The sequence below is a fragment of the Drosophila ficusphila genome, unplaced genomic scaffold, assembly GCF_018152265.1.
Source record: "Drosophila ficusphila isolate 14025-0441.05 unplaced genomic scaffold, ASM1815226v1 contig_412, whole genome shotgun sequence".
NCBI classification, from domain to species: Eukaryota; Metazoa; Arthropoda; class Insecta; order Diptera; family Drosophilidae; genus Drosophila; species Drosophila ficusphila.
Window position 1 is genome coordinate 3272941 of NW_025064326.1, and position 14438 is coordinate 3287378.

The 14438-nt window shown below is 43.0% G+C and overlaps 8 protein-coding genes across 9 annotated transcripts; 4 read left to right on the forward strand and 4 right to left on the reverse strand.

The window, feature by feature from the left end:
* The first annotated feature begins 62 nt into the window (after positions 1-62).
* LOC108092391 (protein C10) lies at positions 63-787 on the forward strand. Its single transcript, XM_017191952.2, has 2 exons — positions 63-312; positions 370-787. The coding sequence occupies exons 1-2, from the start codon at positions 166-168 to the stop codon at positions 571-573; spliced, it is 351 nt and encodes a 116-aa protein (XP_017047441.1). The 5' UTR covers positions 63-165; the 3' UTR covers positions 574-787.
* Positions 777-5747, reverse strand: LOC108092389 (tudor and KH domain-containing protein homolog). Of its 2 annotated transcripts, none has more exons than XM_017191949.2 (5): positions 5519-5747; positions 2723-3111; positions 1808-2632; positions 1643-1749; positions 777-1585 (listed from the first exon to the last, which is right to left on the reverse strand). In XM_017191949.2, the coding sequence occupies exons 2-5, from the start codon at positions 3025-3027 to the stop codon at positions 1089-1091; spliced, it is 1734 nt and encodes a 577-aa protein (XP_017047438.1). In that variant the 5' UTR covers positions 3028-3111; positions 5519-5747; the 3' UTR covers positions 777-1088. The 2 variants fall into 2 exon arrangements, with proteins under 2 accessions (XP_017047438.1, XP_017047439.1); XM_017191950.2 differs by lacking the exon at positions 5519-5747 and adding an exon at positions 3610-3710.
* A 128-nt stretch (positions 5748-5875) lies between these two features.
* LOC108092280 lies at positions 5876-7823 on the reverse strand. Its single transcript, XM_043207943.1, has 2 exons — positions 6335-7823; positions 5876-6255 (listed from the first exon to the last, which is right to left on the reverse strand). The coding sequence occupies exons 1-2, from the start codon at positions 7821-7823 to the stop codon at positions 5876-5878; spliced, it is 1869 nt and encodes a 622-aa protein (XP_043063878.1).
* Positions 7824-8057: 234 nt separating this feature from the next.
* Positions 8058-11417, reverse strand: LOC108092518 (GATOR complex protein MIOS). Its single transcript, XM_017192140.2, has 7 exons — positions 11123-11417; positions 10895-11068; positions 10585-10836; positions 9585-10515; positions 8979-9534; positions 8435-8916; positions 8058-8364 (listed from the first exon to the last, which is right to left on the reverse strand). The coding sequence occupies exons 1-7, from the start codon at positions 11238-11240 to the stop codon at positions 8274-8276; spliced, it is 2604 nt and encodes an 867-aa protein (XP_017047629.1). The 5' UTR covers positions 11241-11417; the 3' UTR covers positions 8058-8273.
* A 16-nt stretch (positions 11418-11433) lies between these two features.
* Positions 11434-11813, forward strand: LOC108092519 (protein CEBPZOS). The gene is made up of 2 exons (XM_017192141.2): positions 11434-11622; positions 11680-11813. The coding sequence occupies exons 1-2, from the start codon at positions 11493-11495 to the stop codon at positions 11811-11813; spliced, it is 264 nt and encodes an 87-aa protein (XP_017047630.1). The 5' UTR covers positions 11434-11492.
* A 1-nt stretch (position 11814) lies between these two features.
* Positions 11815-12131, forward strand: LOC108092520. Its single transcript, XM_017192142.2, has one exon. The coding sequence runs from the start codon at positions 11815-11817 to the stop codon at positions 12055-12057; it is 243 nt and encodes an 80-aa protein (XP_017047631.1). The 3' UTR covers positions 12058-12131.
* Positions 12132-12255: 124 nt separating this feature from the next.
* On the forward strand, positions 12256-13398 carry LOC108092581. Its single transcript, XM_017192225.2, has 2 exons — positions 12256-13043; positions 13092-13398. Exons 1-2 carry the CDS (start codon positions 12354-12356, stop codon positions 13218-13220), a joined length of 819 nt encoding a protein of 272 aa, XP_017047714.1. The 5' UTR covers positions 12256-12353; the 3' UTR covers positions 13221-13398.
* On the reverse strand, positions 13392-14255 carry LOC108092582. The gene is made up of 3 exons (XM_017192227.2): positions 14112-14255; positions 13608-14054; positions 13392-13545 (listed from the first exon to the last, which is right to left on the reverse strand). The coding sequence occupies exons 1-3, from the start codon at positions 14182-14184 to the stop codon at positions 13412-13414; spliced, it is 654 nt and encodes a 217-aa protein (XP_017047716.1). The 5' UTR covers positions 14185-14255; the 3' UTR covers positions 13392-13411.
* Between the last annotated feature and the right edge of the window lie 183 nt (positions 14256-14438).

Sequence of the window (14438 nt, forward strand, 5' to 3'; positions counted from 1 at the left end):
TATGATGCATTTTCGATGCTGTGAAATTTTTGGTTATTCTTTAAACTTTACATTTTCGCCCTATCGATATTCTTCACACTCGGATAACCCATCTCTAATAAAAAGACAAAACAAAACCAACTATTTGTTGAATCGGTCATAAACACTGCCATTAAAACGCTTACGATGTCCTACTTGGCTAATTTCAATAATGAGAGTGCTAAGCAAATACTAATGGATATTATACGATGTGTCAATCAGCCAGAAAACTCCAAAAAACTCTCAGAAGCAAAGGCATCCGCTGGGAAAGAGATGATTCTAATGATGCAGCATGTAAATAGATACAAAACTATGAATATATGTCAACATAATAATATTTTTGATTGGTAGGTATTTCCTTTGGTAATGCAGCTGCAACTTGAGGTCATCAAGGGACACGGTTTTCCAGGAAACCGCGAGGGCTTAGTACAGTTCTCACAACTCATCAGGGAAATGGAACGGGACGATATGGAAATCGCACGCCTGCGCAGTCAGATTCGTGCTATCTACTTGCCGCCTATAGCTATAAATACCACTAACGATATACTAATCTAAGCAGGGGGTAGATCCCCAAAACAAGACTGTATTGCTGGCCTGTTTCGGTTTCAAACTTATTTTAATTTTTTACTTGCCCTTAATTATCAATACAATTATACAAATAATCCATTTTTCTAAAAAATAATTCCAACATAAAAATCAGAAACCCAAGGCAGGCCCATAAAATAGACTTAAGTTTGATGTTCTTAAAAAATGCATTTCTTTTGATAAATTTGTGATCTTTTTGTATTTTTTGTTAATGTACAAATGTTTTTTTTTTTTGCACTTACTAACAATAAGTAACATGGCAAAGCTTGCTAAAAACAATTAAGGATCTGTGCCGGTCCATCGTCAGCTTCTATGATCTAGGATATGTCGATCAGTCACGGCGATAAATTAACAGTGTTTCTTCGTACCTATATATAAAGTTCTCTAAAAGCTATACTTTTATGTACACGTCAAGTAGCGAGCTGGTCATCCAGCCTCAATATTATTAAGAATTAGGCGAGGATAACTAGTAACAAAGTGGATTCCTAATGCGTGCTGCCGCCATTTGTGGTACTCGCATTATTGTTATTCCCATTTTCGAGGTCTGTCGCCGTCAGTTTGGCTGGATTAATGGTTCCTATGTTGTTTCCATTGAGTTTGTGCTGCAAGTGCTGCAGCTGCTGGGCGAGGTGTTCATCCTCTGCCTGCGTAATGCTATCCGCATCAATAGACATCGACATGGGAGAGTGGGGCGTCAGGGGAGTCACTGGATTGCTAACGCACAGCTCCTCAATGGTCGAGTCACTGTTACTCGAAGGCGTGGAGGAGCGAGATCTTACTGGATACGAATCGTCCAGTGGTAAAGCAAAGCCCTGGGTGATCATTAGGTCGCCAATGTTCAGTTCGGCATTATCTGCCGGATCAAATAGTTCCACTCCTGGCAGTGGGGTTCCCTCCTTGGCAGCGGAATTCACCGCAGTGGTGGACTTTGGACGCTCCTTGTAGGTCACCACCCGAGCGATCAGCTTCCTCCAATGGGCCACTGAAAAGGATCAGCAATTAATCGTGAGTATATTTTAACTAATTGTACTTTACATACCTTCTGTCAACTCCTCGAACTTTGAGATAGAGGACTTTGGCCAGGTAATGGGCTCAGTTTGGATGGTGGACTTTACGTTGGCCAAAAAGCATTCAACTGCTTGAAATCTATAAAAATTCAAGTTGTATTTTATTTTGCACACATTCCACTGGCAAAACTTCTTACCTGAGCGTAAGGAAATCAGTGCGCAGCTCACAAATATCCGCTGGTGAGATATATTCACTATCCCCATAGTCCACAAAGTACAGATCGATTACCTGCTCCTTTGGATTGTACTGGTTCGGCATAATGTCTACAATCTCAGCACGATACCACTTCTCATCGAACTTAAAGACGGCGGCCACAATTTGACCCACATAGGGCGCAGTGAGAACATGCTTTGCCCTGTTTTCAGCACTGCTATAATAGGAAGTCATCTCCTGGACCATGTTGTCTAATTTCTTGGATTGCGGTCCAATCAGCTGCACCCAAAATTTGGTGGGAGAGGCAACGGCAGAAACGTATACCTCCATGGGTTTTCCCTCGCCCTTGGAGGCCATCAGTTTATCCCTAGGTTGTGTGTGGGAACTCAAGGATGTCTGCGAGGAGTACAAACTGGAAGAAGCCACGCTGTTCGTGGGTGATCTGCGGGGCTCTCGACGCTGCTCCACTTCCTCCATGGATCGCAGAAGCTCCTCATCCTCCTCTATTTGATCATCGAGCATTTTGCGGGCTACGTTAACCTGCTTCTGGTTGCCCACAATCGTGATTTTAGCTTTGCCATTCCGACCGTTTAAATCGATATTCAGCTTCGCAAGCGAAGTACTTCGAATCTCCTGAACGAGTTCGCCACCGCGTCCATTTAGTTTGCTAGCCAGTCTCTGGGGCACTTGCAGTTCTACTTTCACCACAGGCGCCCGCTCAATTTCCTTGATCAACAGAACTCTTGCTGCTTTCACAGCATCGGGAACACCGGTGATATCACAGAATTTGTGACCGCTGTCTTTGTCCCTGTGAAAAAAAGAAAATGTTTATTAATAAGAGTGAGAAGCACAATAAGTTTGAGCAATTTCTCGGTCGATAAAATTCAAATCCAATTACCGTAATCTTATCTTGGCCTGGGTCTTTTCTTCAATCAGCTTGATATTGGAACCACCACGACCCATTATTAGGGGGACATGTTCGTTGTCGACAACGATTTTGAGGCACACTTCCTTTTGGGGCTTCCGTTCCACGGCCTGTCCTCTATTCCCGGGTGACTGCTGCTGGTCATTTGAGTCCGTATCCTCGTCTTCGTTTCGAGTCTTAAAGTAGGCGTACAGCATGGCGCCTCCGAGGGAGCAGAGTCCAAAGCCCAGCAGTAATTTGTAGGTGGGCGTGGCACCGAAAGGCGAGTTACGCAACATTTTGTTGAAGTGTGTGTGGATGGGAGGACGTAGTACTAAATGTTTTCGGAAGTATGTTCAGCTGCACTTCTGTTTTATTGTAAACTGAAATGAGTAAAATTAAATTGATACTTAAAGGAGGTGCAAAGAATCATTTTTTTAATATTTTTTGTATCACAATTTATAGAAATCTCTTAGCTTGGTACCTTATGAAACCATTTTAAAATAAATTAAAACAAGACTTTATTCAAGGTCTCATTTTGATATGTTAATATCATTGCGTGTGCTTCGGAGAACAAAAATAGAACAAGTTCAAGAACACTCGATGTCATAAGGCGACTGGTATCAGCATTAATGTCGTCTAATAGAATCAATAAAAGTTAAGGGGTATGTTATATCGATGTACACTCCCCCTTTCTTGAATAATCCTATCACTCAGTGGAAATATATTTTGACAAATAGTCTAACGACAGAAAACGAATACATTCCGAAAACAAATGAAATTTTTGGCATACAATTTGCCAATGACTTCATAATTGAAATTGCTTAGGTAAACAGTGCACGGAATAAATAGACAAGTGACGTTATTGTTGCGACACTTACAGAAATTCATTTCATTGTAACTGCGAATTTTTATGCTTTTCGGTGGAACAAGCAATTTGGTGTTAAAACGAACAATGATTATGGTAAAATGAGATAAAGTTCATGACTTGCCCAGATTATCTATATACAAAAATGTTTTTTAACTATCCCAGGCCAATTGCATCATAAAAATGTACAGATGTATTACAAAACACATATGTTTAAATAATTATTTCTTCTTCCGGCCTTTGTAGCCAGAATCTACTGTCTTGTAGAATTTTTGCATATATAAATATACTACTACTATACACTACTTGTTGAGCCTCAATAAATCACAATATTTCCGCGCTTTGCACTGGTTCTTGGACAAGTTAAACGGGTTTATGCGCTCATCGGTGTTATCATACCGGTTTAACCTTTGAGTCCCAAGCATGAATGCATTTCAAACACCACCAACTTTATCTTTAACTGATAAAAACAAGCTTCAATTATTTTTGGCCCATATGTAAACAACCGAAAAACACACACACACTTAATTGCCTTTTGGCACTGACCTTGATCGTGAATTTTTGTCGTTGTATATTCAAGTTTTCTTACTAAGCTGGGGCTTTTGTTTGAATTAAAAAAGCGCTTGAACTCAATCAAGCGTCTTATTCCAGAGCAACTCGTTGGTTGGATTTCACATTTTCCGGTGTCGTTATTGTTCGAAAAATCGCAAATTATATTATGAGGAAAGAAATAAATCAAAATTTTCGCGGCAGAAGCTTGATTTCGCTTCTAACTGAGAAAAACGTTGGGAATCAGACGGCCCAGCCGCTTTCGAGAGACCCGTCAGCTGTTTTACGAGCTGCCTCTTTGCAATAAGTTCTCTCCATTTCTCTCTGTTGTTTACTTTGCCGGTTGATTTGCAAATAGCAAATTGTGAATTGTAGAAACTGGTAATTAACAGCGGTACTGGCAGAAAGACAAATAATGAAAAGCAAACAACGCGTAAATTAGCTAGCGGCAATAAGTCTGATGAAAAAAGCCAGGAGAGACCCATAATGAAAAATTATTCATGATTTCATGAAAACCAAAATGAAAATTTTGAACTTGGATCTAACAACTACGTTTTCTTAAATATATAATATCAAACTATATTTTATTGAAATGATTATAGATATATGTATTTTTTTTGTCTCCGTGTATAAAAGCTTGAAGAGAGCCAAAAGAGCGAACTGCGCAGAGTGCTAAATTTAGTAGAGTGACATAATAAACCGTTCGTTTCGTTTAAGTTGTGTTTTGGATCCCCCCTTGATTTATTACCGATTTTTGAATGGCAACAAGAAGGTATAATATCAACAATAAATGCATAATTTAAGACCGTTTTTACCGTTTAGTTTAATGGCTATTCCTTATGCTCTATTTCCCTGGTGAAACTCATTCAAAAACGGTGCCAACAATTGTGCGTTTGCGTTTTCGAAGAGGTCACGCGGTGAAAATGCCTGAGATACGTTGAATTTCGGTTGGCAAAGTTTCAAATTTTTTTCGCAAACGTATTTATGTCTCGACGGCTAAATAAAGCCAGATCAACACGAAAAAACGACGTCACAGAAAGGTATTTAATAATCCGCCAGAGTTGTTTTGGGGAACCTTCTTTGATCTTCGGGCACAAAAAATAAATATACTTCCAGCCATAGCTTGGGTATACATATTTGCATTTTAGATTGGTATGCGCTGCAGGCTTTAAACTTGGGAGTTCTAAATCGGAAACCAGTTTTTGGGGGGAGAGCAAGATTAAACGGGAGGCCCAGATGTAGACACTAAAAAGGTGAAAAGGTCAAGGAGTAGCTATCCCAACGTTTTAGAAATAAAGCAATCAAGTGGTCGATTTCGTAGCACTCACATGCTATATTTCCTAGCCCCCAAATTCCCCAACCCTCTTACTTACCCACTTTATTTCTTTTGTATCGCAACTGTCTTTTGATTCCTTCCATTCACTATTTTTGCTTGTATTTGTTCCTTTGTATGTTGCTTATCTTGTCACTATTTAACCATTCATGTAATCCTTTAGAGTGGAAGCACGGTTTTCAGGGCTTTAACAATTGCAATTTACGTCAGAAAGCAACAAAAAATAATAATGCCGCATAAAAACGTGCAAAGCGGTGTGACCGTGACCAGGTCTAAACAAATTTACCGATTTAAAAGATTTGTATTTTCCTGGTGTTGGAAAACGCCAAATTGTAACGGTGACTTGTTCAAAGTTAAAAGCTTAACATGGAGAACTTGATTTACCTGGTTTTTATTATTAATTTAACGAAGAGCAGTTAAAGGCCTCGCGAAAACTTGGCAGGTAGCGCAGCGTATTAAAGGGGGTCTTTCTTATGTTATAGTTATAATAAAAGTTCTTATCAAGTCGATTTTGGGCAAAGTGTAGATAAAAGAGCTGTTTCAGAGATTTGTCAGTGAAAGTAGGTTGCGTCTGGTCGAATCCAGATCCCGGAGAGAAGTAGGCATCTTGGACCATATTTAGTAGCACTAAAATTATGTCTCTCCAGTTGCTCATCTCACATTCCCGTGGACTGATGTTAGAAATGTCGACGTACTTTCCCAGGTCATCAAAAGTTTCAACTAATTCGTTAAACTTTTTGCAGCCGGATGAGGGTAATTTCGGATAGGGAAACAGAGCTGACAGCATTTGTTCCGCAATTAAAAATCCATGAAAACTGACCTGTACAATGTAATATTGTAGATTATTAATTTTTACATTTTTGATTCCCGGAAAAACATACCTTAAAAACGTCGTGACCACGGGTCGAAAATAGGGGTTCCTCCAGAAGGGGAAGGGGCACTACAATAGAGGTGCCATTGCCCACCAAAACGGCATTGTCGTAAAACATTGGAAACGGTTCATTTAGCTCGATCTTCACAAATTTCTGCAATTTTAGTTGTTCTTGCACCTCCGAAACTTTCATATGAATAGTGGGGAAATCATCATCATTTTTCAGTTGAAGATTAACATAGAAATCGGTTAGGTACCGGCTATATCTCGGGAATCTCGGCACATTGCCTACGTTTACGGTAATAGAGCTCAGGAGCTCCCGAAGGGTATTTACTTCAGAGTTTGTAAGATTTAAGCGGTTTGTATTTAGTCTCTTGCTAAACTGTTCCCGAACGGCTTCAAAAATGCGTTGAATTTCCTCATCATACTCCACGATTTTCTTGTAACCCAGGAAGTGCGTGTTGTAAAGAAAGTAACTTACAGACGTCATTGAGTTAGAAACAAACCGGACGCACGGAAAATCGTATTCCCTATGGGTAATGATGGGAAACGCCTCTGCCCTCATGTAGTTGACAAAAACCTCCATCAGGTAGGTGGCCACTGTCTCTTGGTCGTAGGAGCTCATTAGTTTGTGAAGATTGGTCAGATATTCTAGATAGTCCACTAGCACCTCGAAATCTGGGGGGAAAGGACGCCCGAAGACGATCTCGAGATATCTTCCGACGGGGAAACCGTGTTCACTTTCCAGTTGCTGAAGGGTCATTCGTTGTCTTCTGTATGCTTCAGAACCAAGCATGTTCTGTACACCTATTCGCAGTCTGTTCATATCTCTGAACAGAAGTTCTGCTTTAGTCCTATTGAAACCTCGACGAATCAACCAGTCCTCGCCACCCCACACAGAATAGTAACTATTTATAACGAATTTGGGCGATCCAAACGAAAGCATATACTTGCTAGAGCCCAACTGGTGATCCAACTCCAGTTCCATGCGGAAGAACAGGTCCATGCCATAGCGACGTAATCTTCCGAGGGTCGCCAGCCATTGAAACTTCTCCTTGGGCCACAGGCTGCCGGGTGGAGTATTTTGTGGCCAGGGGAGATCGACATCCGGCTGTACCAAATCCCAATAATTCAATTCTGGCTCCTCCTCCATTGCCTTTTCGCAAGCTGTGTACACTTGGAGGGCCTTCTCCTCCAGACTTTCCTCCTCAAAGTTTCTAAACTTAAGATGTTCAAACAAGGCAAAGAGCTTGGGATCCATCCTCTCTTGCAAGATTACATATAAAGGTTTTCCGCCATCTTTGCCATTGGCATAGTCGTAAAAGAGTTCACAGCGATCGCCATTTTCGTCTATAATGCGCTGTGTTTGGTCCATTATTCTCCTGTTGGCAGAAAGAATGCTCTCGTGCTCGGCTGATACACCAAGCAGGAGCACAAAGATCATCCAGCCGACAACGTGAACTGGTTGCTTCATCTCTATAAGAAAACTGATTTCTTGCAGCAAGTGGCAGCTGTTTTTATAGCAAAAGTCCCTTTAGAATTACAGCTGATACGGATTAATCGGTTTCTCCTATATAAATAAACTAAGTTCACGATAAGTAAAAAGTAAATATAATGTATATAAGAAACAGTGGGCTACTATCACGAAATTTTATAATAATATATAACATTTTTATTTTCTATTGATTACCAACCAAGAAGCAAAGAGTTTAATCTTTATAGTCCTTTATTTGAATGTAAGTATAAAATGCAATTGAGCAGCTAAAAGCTGGTAGGTCATAAACACTAAAGCTACGGGCACATCCCCTGTCTAAGTACAATGAACACTTCTGAGTTTGTTTAAGGCGCGCTCGCTTGGAACAAATCAACAACTTAATGCGTATGGCATGGGCGTGTAAGGGCTGTGGATGAGCACTCCGGACAGCTAGGAAATGTCTCTTAACGTATTCGGCTTGGTGCCATCCATGTCGAAGCAGCGGCAGTTGCAGGACGACACGGGGCACTCCGAGTTCTGTCTGTTGAAGAAAGAATATGCAGGTAAACATTAAATCTTAATCACTCATTAAAAGGCTTTTGTGGACTTACTTGAACCACTGCATTATGTGCTCAGTGTGTCCGCCGTGACGACAAGTCTGGCACCACGAGAACCACTTGGAGAAGGGCTTAGTCTGCCAGCCGGACACTTCGGACGTGGTATTCGGGGTCTCCCCGTTGCTCATGTTCACCATCGTTCCCATGTGCATCAGACAGAGGGAGCAGCGTGGCAACGGCTTGCGGCAGCTAGGACACGAGGACAGTCGGTTGGTGCTGGTTGTGGTGCTCCGTGGGCGAGGCTCGTCCAGCAATGCGTTCGACACGGATTTGCCGCAGAAGTTGCAGGACAGAAAGACGGTGCGAGAACTGCGCGAAGAGGCGCGAATTCTCTCGATCTTGATATCCAGCTCCGCCCGCTTCTCCCAGAGACCCCAGCTGTTCAGGTGATCGAGGTAGCTGGCGATCCAGTACTGAATGCGCTTGTCCGCAAAGTGCTCTTGCCGGAAATAGTTAATGGCCACCAGGGCTACAGTCTGAGGAACAGTAAATGTAGATGTAAGAAATATCCTTCTGTTTTTAAACTTAATAACCTCACCTGCACATCGAAGCTGGTGTCCAAGTAGGACTGTAGTATGTTGATTCCGTCCTGCGACTCACCAGTGAGCAGCAAACCATTTAGATCGCCGCCATCTATGGCCGCTTGGATTTGTTGGGTAATGTAGTCGGCTAGCTTGGTCTCTGACAGATATTTGCAGGCGAAGGCCACGCGATCCGAGAGGGAGACGCCCTCCTCCTTGAGGACCGCATCGAAATTATCTTTTTCCATGGTTAAAAAGGAGAAAACGGCCCTTAAATGCGGATCGTTTATCTGCATATTGGCGCTGGAGCGCTGATTTCGCCAAGTGGAGCTGCAACGATCTGCATTGAAGCTCGACAACGCTATCACCGTGATCCTGTACATGCTGGGATCTCTCATGTTGTCCGCCGCCGAGGAAAGGATGTTGCAGGCGTGAAAGATCTTCAAGTGGAACACGCAGATCATGGCCGCACGGCTGTACTCCTTGTTGGCATACAACTGGTCGATGAAGCGTTCCAGCTCCTGTTCAAAGGCCCAGCCGCAGAGCTGAAGAGCCAGGTCCCGCTGCTCACTCCTAAAAAACCAATAATGTTTAAAATAGTTCGATGAACTCCATAAACTTACCTGTAGCATATCAGCTTGTTGGAGTTGTTGATGCCCTCTGGCCATTGGAGCACTTGAGATTCGATGCGGGAACTGGCCATCAAGGCCTCTGAAGTGTGGCCTAAATTGATGCCCAGAGTGGCCTTTAAGCCCGTCAACCGATCGTCGCAGTAGACATTATTCAGAGTGGTCCATACATTCCGCAGATACGGTGTCAAATGTAGCGCGGCAAACTCGATAACAGGTTTGATGCCGTAATCCTCCAGAGCCCGCTGACGAGTCTCGTCCACCAGATCGAGTTCAAAAAGCTCGGGCTCTAGCAGGTCCACATTCAAAGGGGATCCACCGGGAGTGTTGAAGTCCAGGGAACTTCCACTGTTTGTGCTGCAGCTGCTCGTGGGCTGCTGCTGGGTGGGCGTGACCGCCGTAGTCGAAGTAGGAGAGGCGGGTGTGAACAGAGGCCGCTGCATAAGGAGCGGCAACTTCCGGCGATTACTGTGAGCCGTGTGCAAAGTTGCCGGCAGTCGGAAATCCAAGATATTTAAGGCGTCCGCTAAAACGAGAGCCCTTTCGAAGTCCCTCGAATGCCAAGACAGGGAATTCACAAAGGCAAACTTTCCACTATACTGATATCTAGCCGGGAAGGGACTTATCTGCCGCTTCACATGGTAGATCTCTCCGGAGTTCTCGTTATCCACACTACGAATGTCGTACAGCGTGATGTATGAGGAATCCCTTTGCAGGGAGGATAGTAGGCTCGTTCTCGTCGGACACCATGCGATCTGCAGGTGATTCTTCGAGGACTGAATTTGCCTGAGAGGACTCTTGATGTTGCGAGGATCCCAAAGCGTGATCACCGAATCCACATAACTGCACAGATAGTTGCCATTGGGGGACACCGAGAGACCCTGGACTGTTTTCGTTTGAATGCTCTGGCAGGTGGCGTTGCTTTCTGTGGAAGGGATTATTAAGTTAATGATAATTATCATGTTTTAATTGAGAATTAATTAAAAATATTTACGTCTTAAATCAAACAACTTGATCATCTTTTGGCTCATGCCCGCAATGACTGTGCGATGATTGCGGTCCCAGCAAATAGAGTTGGCGAACTCGCCGACGCCGAAAAAGTTTGCAGTCTCCTTGGGAACACCACGTTCGATGTCCCAGATGGTGATGCAGGTGTCGTTCCGGTGGCGGTCGTGTCCGATGGCCAGGATATTGGCGTCCAGCTCGTTCCAGGCAAGGCAGGTGCACATGCGCTGCTGCCGGGGGGCTGGAAGATAAGATTCCCTATCAAATAGGGCCACAAATTGGTGTCACAGATTACCCACTGTACTCCCAGCTGCTGTCGTAGGTGTCCCGAAAGTTGCATATTCCGATTTTTCCATCCGCCAGACCCACTGCAATTATGGGTTGGTCACTGTGGTAAGAGGCGGCCACGCAGCGGGCATATTGATAGCGTGTTTCGTTGGCGAGGTAGTTGACGGATATATAAGGCAGGCGACCTAGAAAGACTCGGGTAAATTTAAGCCAGAAAATCTTTTTTAAAGTCAACTTACTTTTCTGGCTGTGATCATCTTTGCGGCGCACCTCGTACAAATGGATTTCCTGTCCCCACGACACGAACTTGTCGGGAAATTGCGGAAACCAGCTTAGTCCGTGTATATTGCCGCTCATCGTGGCCAATTTTCCATTGATGTGAAAAACTGATTTTTACTACAGACTAAATTGCGTCGCGTTATCAGTTGGCAAAAACAAAAACGTGAGATAAACACTGCACCGAGGAACAAGAAGAAGCACACACACACTAGCCGGTCGAACAGCTGTTTCTGTCCGTTCTGCCCAACACTGTTCGATAACCTGCGTAAGCAAACTTTGTTTTTCTTTTTAGAAAGCAAACGTGTTTAATTTTTGTAACTTTTATTTATAATGCTACCCAAAACACCAAAGCCCGCCATCTGGAAGTTCATCAAGGGAAGTGCGAAGACTTTGTTTGTACTTGAGGCAGTTTGCTTTGCGGCCAGTTACGGTGTTTATTATCGCATGAACACAAACCAAGGTGAGAGAGAGGATCTTTATATAAGTATCTGCATGATAAATAACGACTCCTTTGCAGAGTTCCGCCAGCACATCCACGAAAACTATCCATTTGTGCTTGATTATTACTACAAAATCGGCGAAATTGTGGGAGATAGCAAGGTGCGGCAGACGGATGCAAGTTACTGGAGCGCCCTAAAAAAAAGCGACTAAAATGCTCAGTAATCCATATTTTAAGTCCGTTTTGTGGCTGATTGGATTTGGTGGAATGGGCTACGGCTTATTGGTGCTAACCGAACCGAGTGCCGAGAAAATAGAACGCATCAAAGCCTCAGGTTCGGGCTCAAAACTAAATGCCGATGACCAGCGAAAGGCCTTGTTTATGAAGAAACTGCAGGAAGCGGCTACCACCAGTACTCCAGTCTACAGACCATCGCCCGACAAGACGGATAGTTAGAGCTTATTTTCATGTCAAATTCACCAATTTGTTATATTTTAAAATAAAATGTTAAGCATTTAATATTTACAGAACGTTTTTTGTGTTTGAATGTGTTTTCGTATTACCGTGTCAAGGGATTGCTAACATTTTCTGTTAAGCCTTACATTTCTGTAATGCAAATCTTGACCACCCCCACACACAGTGTTGTAAAACGCCAGCTTCCGACCCAGCGGATCTCAGCTTAGCGCAATTGCATTTAAATAGATAAATAATTGCCATCAGTGACAGAGACTAGGAAAACAAAGGCTTCTACAATGTCAGCGGAGGATGTGCCCTTGATAGCCACGTCCAAACTGCAGCCGACCATCCAGTTCGATGCCAAGAAGGACTTCCATACGCTCACTCGTCAGCAGGAACTTGATGGGGCTTTCCTCGGAAACGAACGACGTCCCTGGGTTCACAATAAGGCTCGCAGGGACACACGGCGTGAACGGGAGATCCTCAATGGGCTGCTGTCCTCCAGCAGCGTGGATTCCGACTACGCTAGTAATTGTGTGGACAAGCTGATTGACGAGGACATTAGCTACAGAGACTTGGCTTCCCTCACCGACGAGGACCTGCAACTCTTTGGTTTCAAGTCCGAGAAACAACGCAAACAGCTCATCGACATGTTCGACAAGATGCCCAATCAGGATCCCAGCTACGATTACATTTGCAATAATCCGGAGGCCAAGGGCTATAACAATCAGATCCTGGGCAATGCAGCCAGTCACTTTATGTCCTTGCGCGCCTCCCTAGCGGTCACCAACTACAAGTTGCAGGTGTCCACACCAGAGGATATGGTCGTGGGCGACAAACGCTATGCTAGCTGCTTTGCCCTTGAAACCCTGAAGAGCGTCAAGCAAATCACCGATGAGATAGCCAAGGATATCAAGAAAATCGAAGCCAACACCCAGAACTTAAGAAACCAAGAGGACTTCAAGGCTCAGGGGAACAACAAGAAGGTGAGTGTAATACCTTTGCAATCTTGAATAATATATCTTGTGTTACAGAAAAAGTTCAACCTGGCCACCGTTTTATACTACACCACGTTGGCCGTGGGATTCTCGTGCGCCTGGTTCTGGTGGTGGACCAAGTTCCACAGTGCACCCCGACTAGAACGGATCTCTGTTCACACATAAAACCAAACATTAACGAAGCATTTCAGCATTTAGCTGCATTCCCATTTTCATATAGTATTAACAAGCACAAAGTTTTTAGAATTAAACTTTTTTGGTTAAGCTTTTGCATAATCTCATGGCGTATTGAAGTTTTACTGCCGAATATGTACATTTAATAGACTAAACGTTGTATTAACAATTTTTGGCTTTTTTTATTGCTTTAAGTTTACTTCTTGAGCAAGGATAAGAAACCCTAAGTGGACATAGGAATCCACATTCTCGGGAAACTCCCACAAAGTTGTGTAAGCGATGAGTTTGCTTCTTTCGGTCGCGTGGGCAATGTTTTCTAAAACCAAATACACCCATTAAAATGTATGGTTTATAAAAGAAACAAACTGAATTTCTCACCTGCCACTTCCTTTTTGACCAGGGCTTCTTGTTCGTACCTTTCGGAAAGTTCTTTCGTAAAAGCCACGAATTGGGGCAGCTTCCAGGTCCTGTAGAATACTACATCCGCCGCAGCCCCTGGGAGCTTACAAATAGCCCTAAGTTGTCGAAGAATCTCTTTTGCGTTATTGGCTATATCGCCGAAAATCGAAGCTATTATAGCCAACTTGTTGCATGGCAGCAGCAGATCCTCCGGATAGGAAGAGCTTCCCTCGTCCTGGCTTTTCTCCAAGCACTTTGTCTTTTTAGCCTCAATGGAATAGCAAATTGCGGTGCCTCTCTGCTGTGCTAGTTGCCATTTTGCGTAGTTATCCTGGAGTTGTTTAACTATGGTTTCGAGCCTCGATTTGCAGGTGGCCAAATTTGCATCGTGACTTGTTGGCGATTGCAGGCAGGGACTATCTAGATCTGTTTCGAATGAATTTTCATAAATTGTGTTTCTTAATATTTTGTAAGATAACTTACATCGAACTGGTGTCAGGGAGGCATTTATGTGTGCTTCAATGTTTTTTTGCGGCGTTTTATTCGCTTTGGTCATTTTGTAAACAACATGCGAAATGTTGTTTACTTCGTCCAATGTTTGCACACCTTTTTTGCTACCAAAGTTTAACACATGTTAGCTTATTTGAACGTTGTTTAACACGCAATATCGATAGATAGTAATTTTTTAAGAATGGTCTTTGAAACTATTTTACGCTATAATAAAAAACATGTAAATGTAAACATTTACCCCAATTTTTAAATTGTGATATCTTTAACACAAATTTAAAAAAAAAAATACAATAAACATCG

Excerpts from the sequence above, each read along its gene's own strand:
- LOC108092391 (XM_017191952.2), top strand. The coding sequence starts at position 166 with ATGTCCTACTTGGCTAATTTCAATAATGAGAGTGCTAAGCAAATACTA. Across the intron at positions 313-369 it reads TGATTCTAATGATGCAGCAT|GTATTTCCTTTGGTAATGCA; the intron begins GTAAATAGATAC and ends TTTGATTGGTAG.
- LOC108092389 (XM_017191949.2), bottom strand. The coding sequence starts at position 3,027 with ATGTTGCGTAACTCGCCTTTCGGTGCCACGCCCACCTACAAATTACTG. Across the intron at positions 2,633-2,722 it reads CAGGCCAAGATAAGATTACG|GGACAAAGACAGCGGTCACA; the intron begins GTAATTGGATTT and ends TTTTTTTCACAG. Across the intron at positions 1,750-1,807 it reads ACTGATTTCCTTACGCTCAG|ATTTCAAGCAGTTGAATGCT; the intron begins GTAAGAAGTTTT and ends GAATTTTTATAG.
- LOC108092280 (XM_043207943.1), bottom strand. The coding sequence starts at position 7,823 with ATGAAGCAACCAGTTCACGTTGTCGGCTGGATGATCTTTGTGCTCCTG. Across the intron at positions 6,256-6,334 it reads TTTTTCCGGGAATCAAAAAT|CTCTGTTTCCCTATCCGAAA; the intron begins GTAAAAATTAAT and ends AAATGCTGTCAG.
- LOC108092518 (XM_017192140.2), bottom strand. The coding sequence starts at position 11,240 with ATGAGCGGCAATATACACGGACTAAGCTGGTTTCCGCAATTTCCCGAC. Across the intron at positions 10,837-10,894 it reads CGACAGCAGCTGGGAGTACA|CCCCCCGGCAGCAGCGCATG; the intron begins GTGGGTAATCTG and ends CTTATCTTCCAG. Across the intron at positions 10,516-10,584 it reads CAAGTTGTTTGATTTAAGAC|AAAGCAACGCCACCTGCCAG; the intron begins GTAAATATTTTT and ends TCCCTTCCACAG.
- LOC108092519 (XM_017192141.2), top strand. The coding sequence starts at position 11,493 with ATGCTACCCAAAACACCAAAGCCCGCCATCTGGAAGTTCATCAAGGGA. Across the intron at positions 11,623-11,679 it reads TCGCATGAACACAAACCAAG|AGTTCCGCCAGCACATCCAC; the intron begins GTGAGAGAGAGG and ends ACTCCTTTGCAG.
- LOC108092520 (XM_017192142.2), top strand. The coding sequence starts at position 11,815 with ATGCTCAGTAATCCATATTTTAAGTCCGTTTTGTGGCTGATTGGATTT.
- LOC108092581 (XM_017192225.2), top strand. The coding sequence starts at position 12,354 with ATGTCAGCGGAGGATGTGCCCTTGATAGCCACGTCCAAACTGCAGCCG. Across the intron at positions 13,044-13,091 it reads CTCAGGGGAACAACAAGAAG|AAAAAGTTCAACCTGGCCAC; the intron begins GTGAGTGTAATA and ends CTTGTGTTACAG.
- LOC108092582 (XM_017192227.2), bottom strand. The coding sequence starts at position 14,184 with ATGACCAAAGCGAATAAAACGCCGCAAAAAAACATTGAAGCACACATA. Across the intron at positions 14,055-14,111 it reads CTCCCTGACACCAGTTCGAT|ATCTAGATAGTCCCTGCCTG; the intron begins GTAAGTTATCTT and ends CATTCGAAACAG. Across the intron at positions 13,546-13,607 it reads GGTCAAAAAGGAAGTGGCAG|AAAACATTGCCCACGCGACC; the intron begins GTGAGAAATTCA and ends ATTTGGTTTTAG.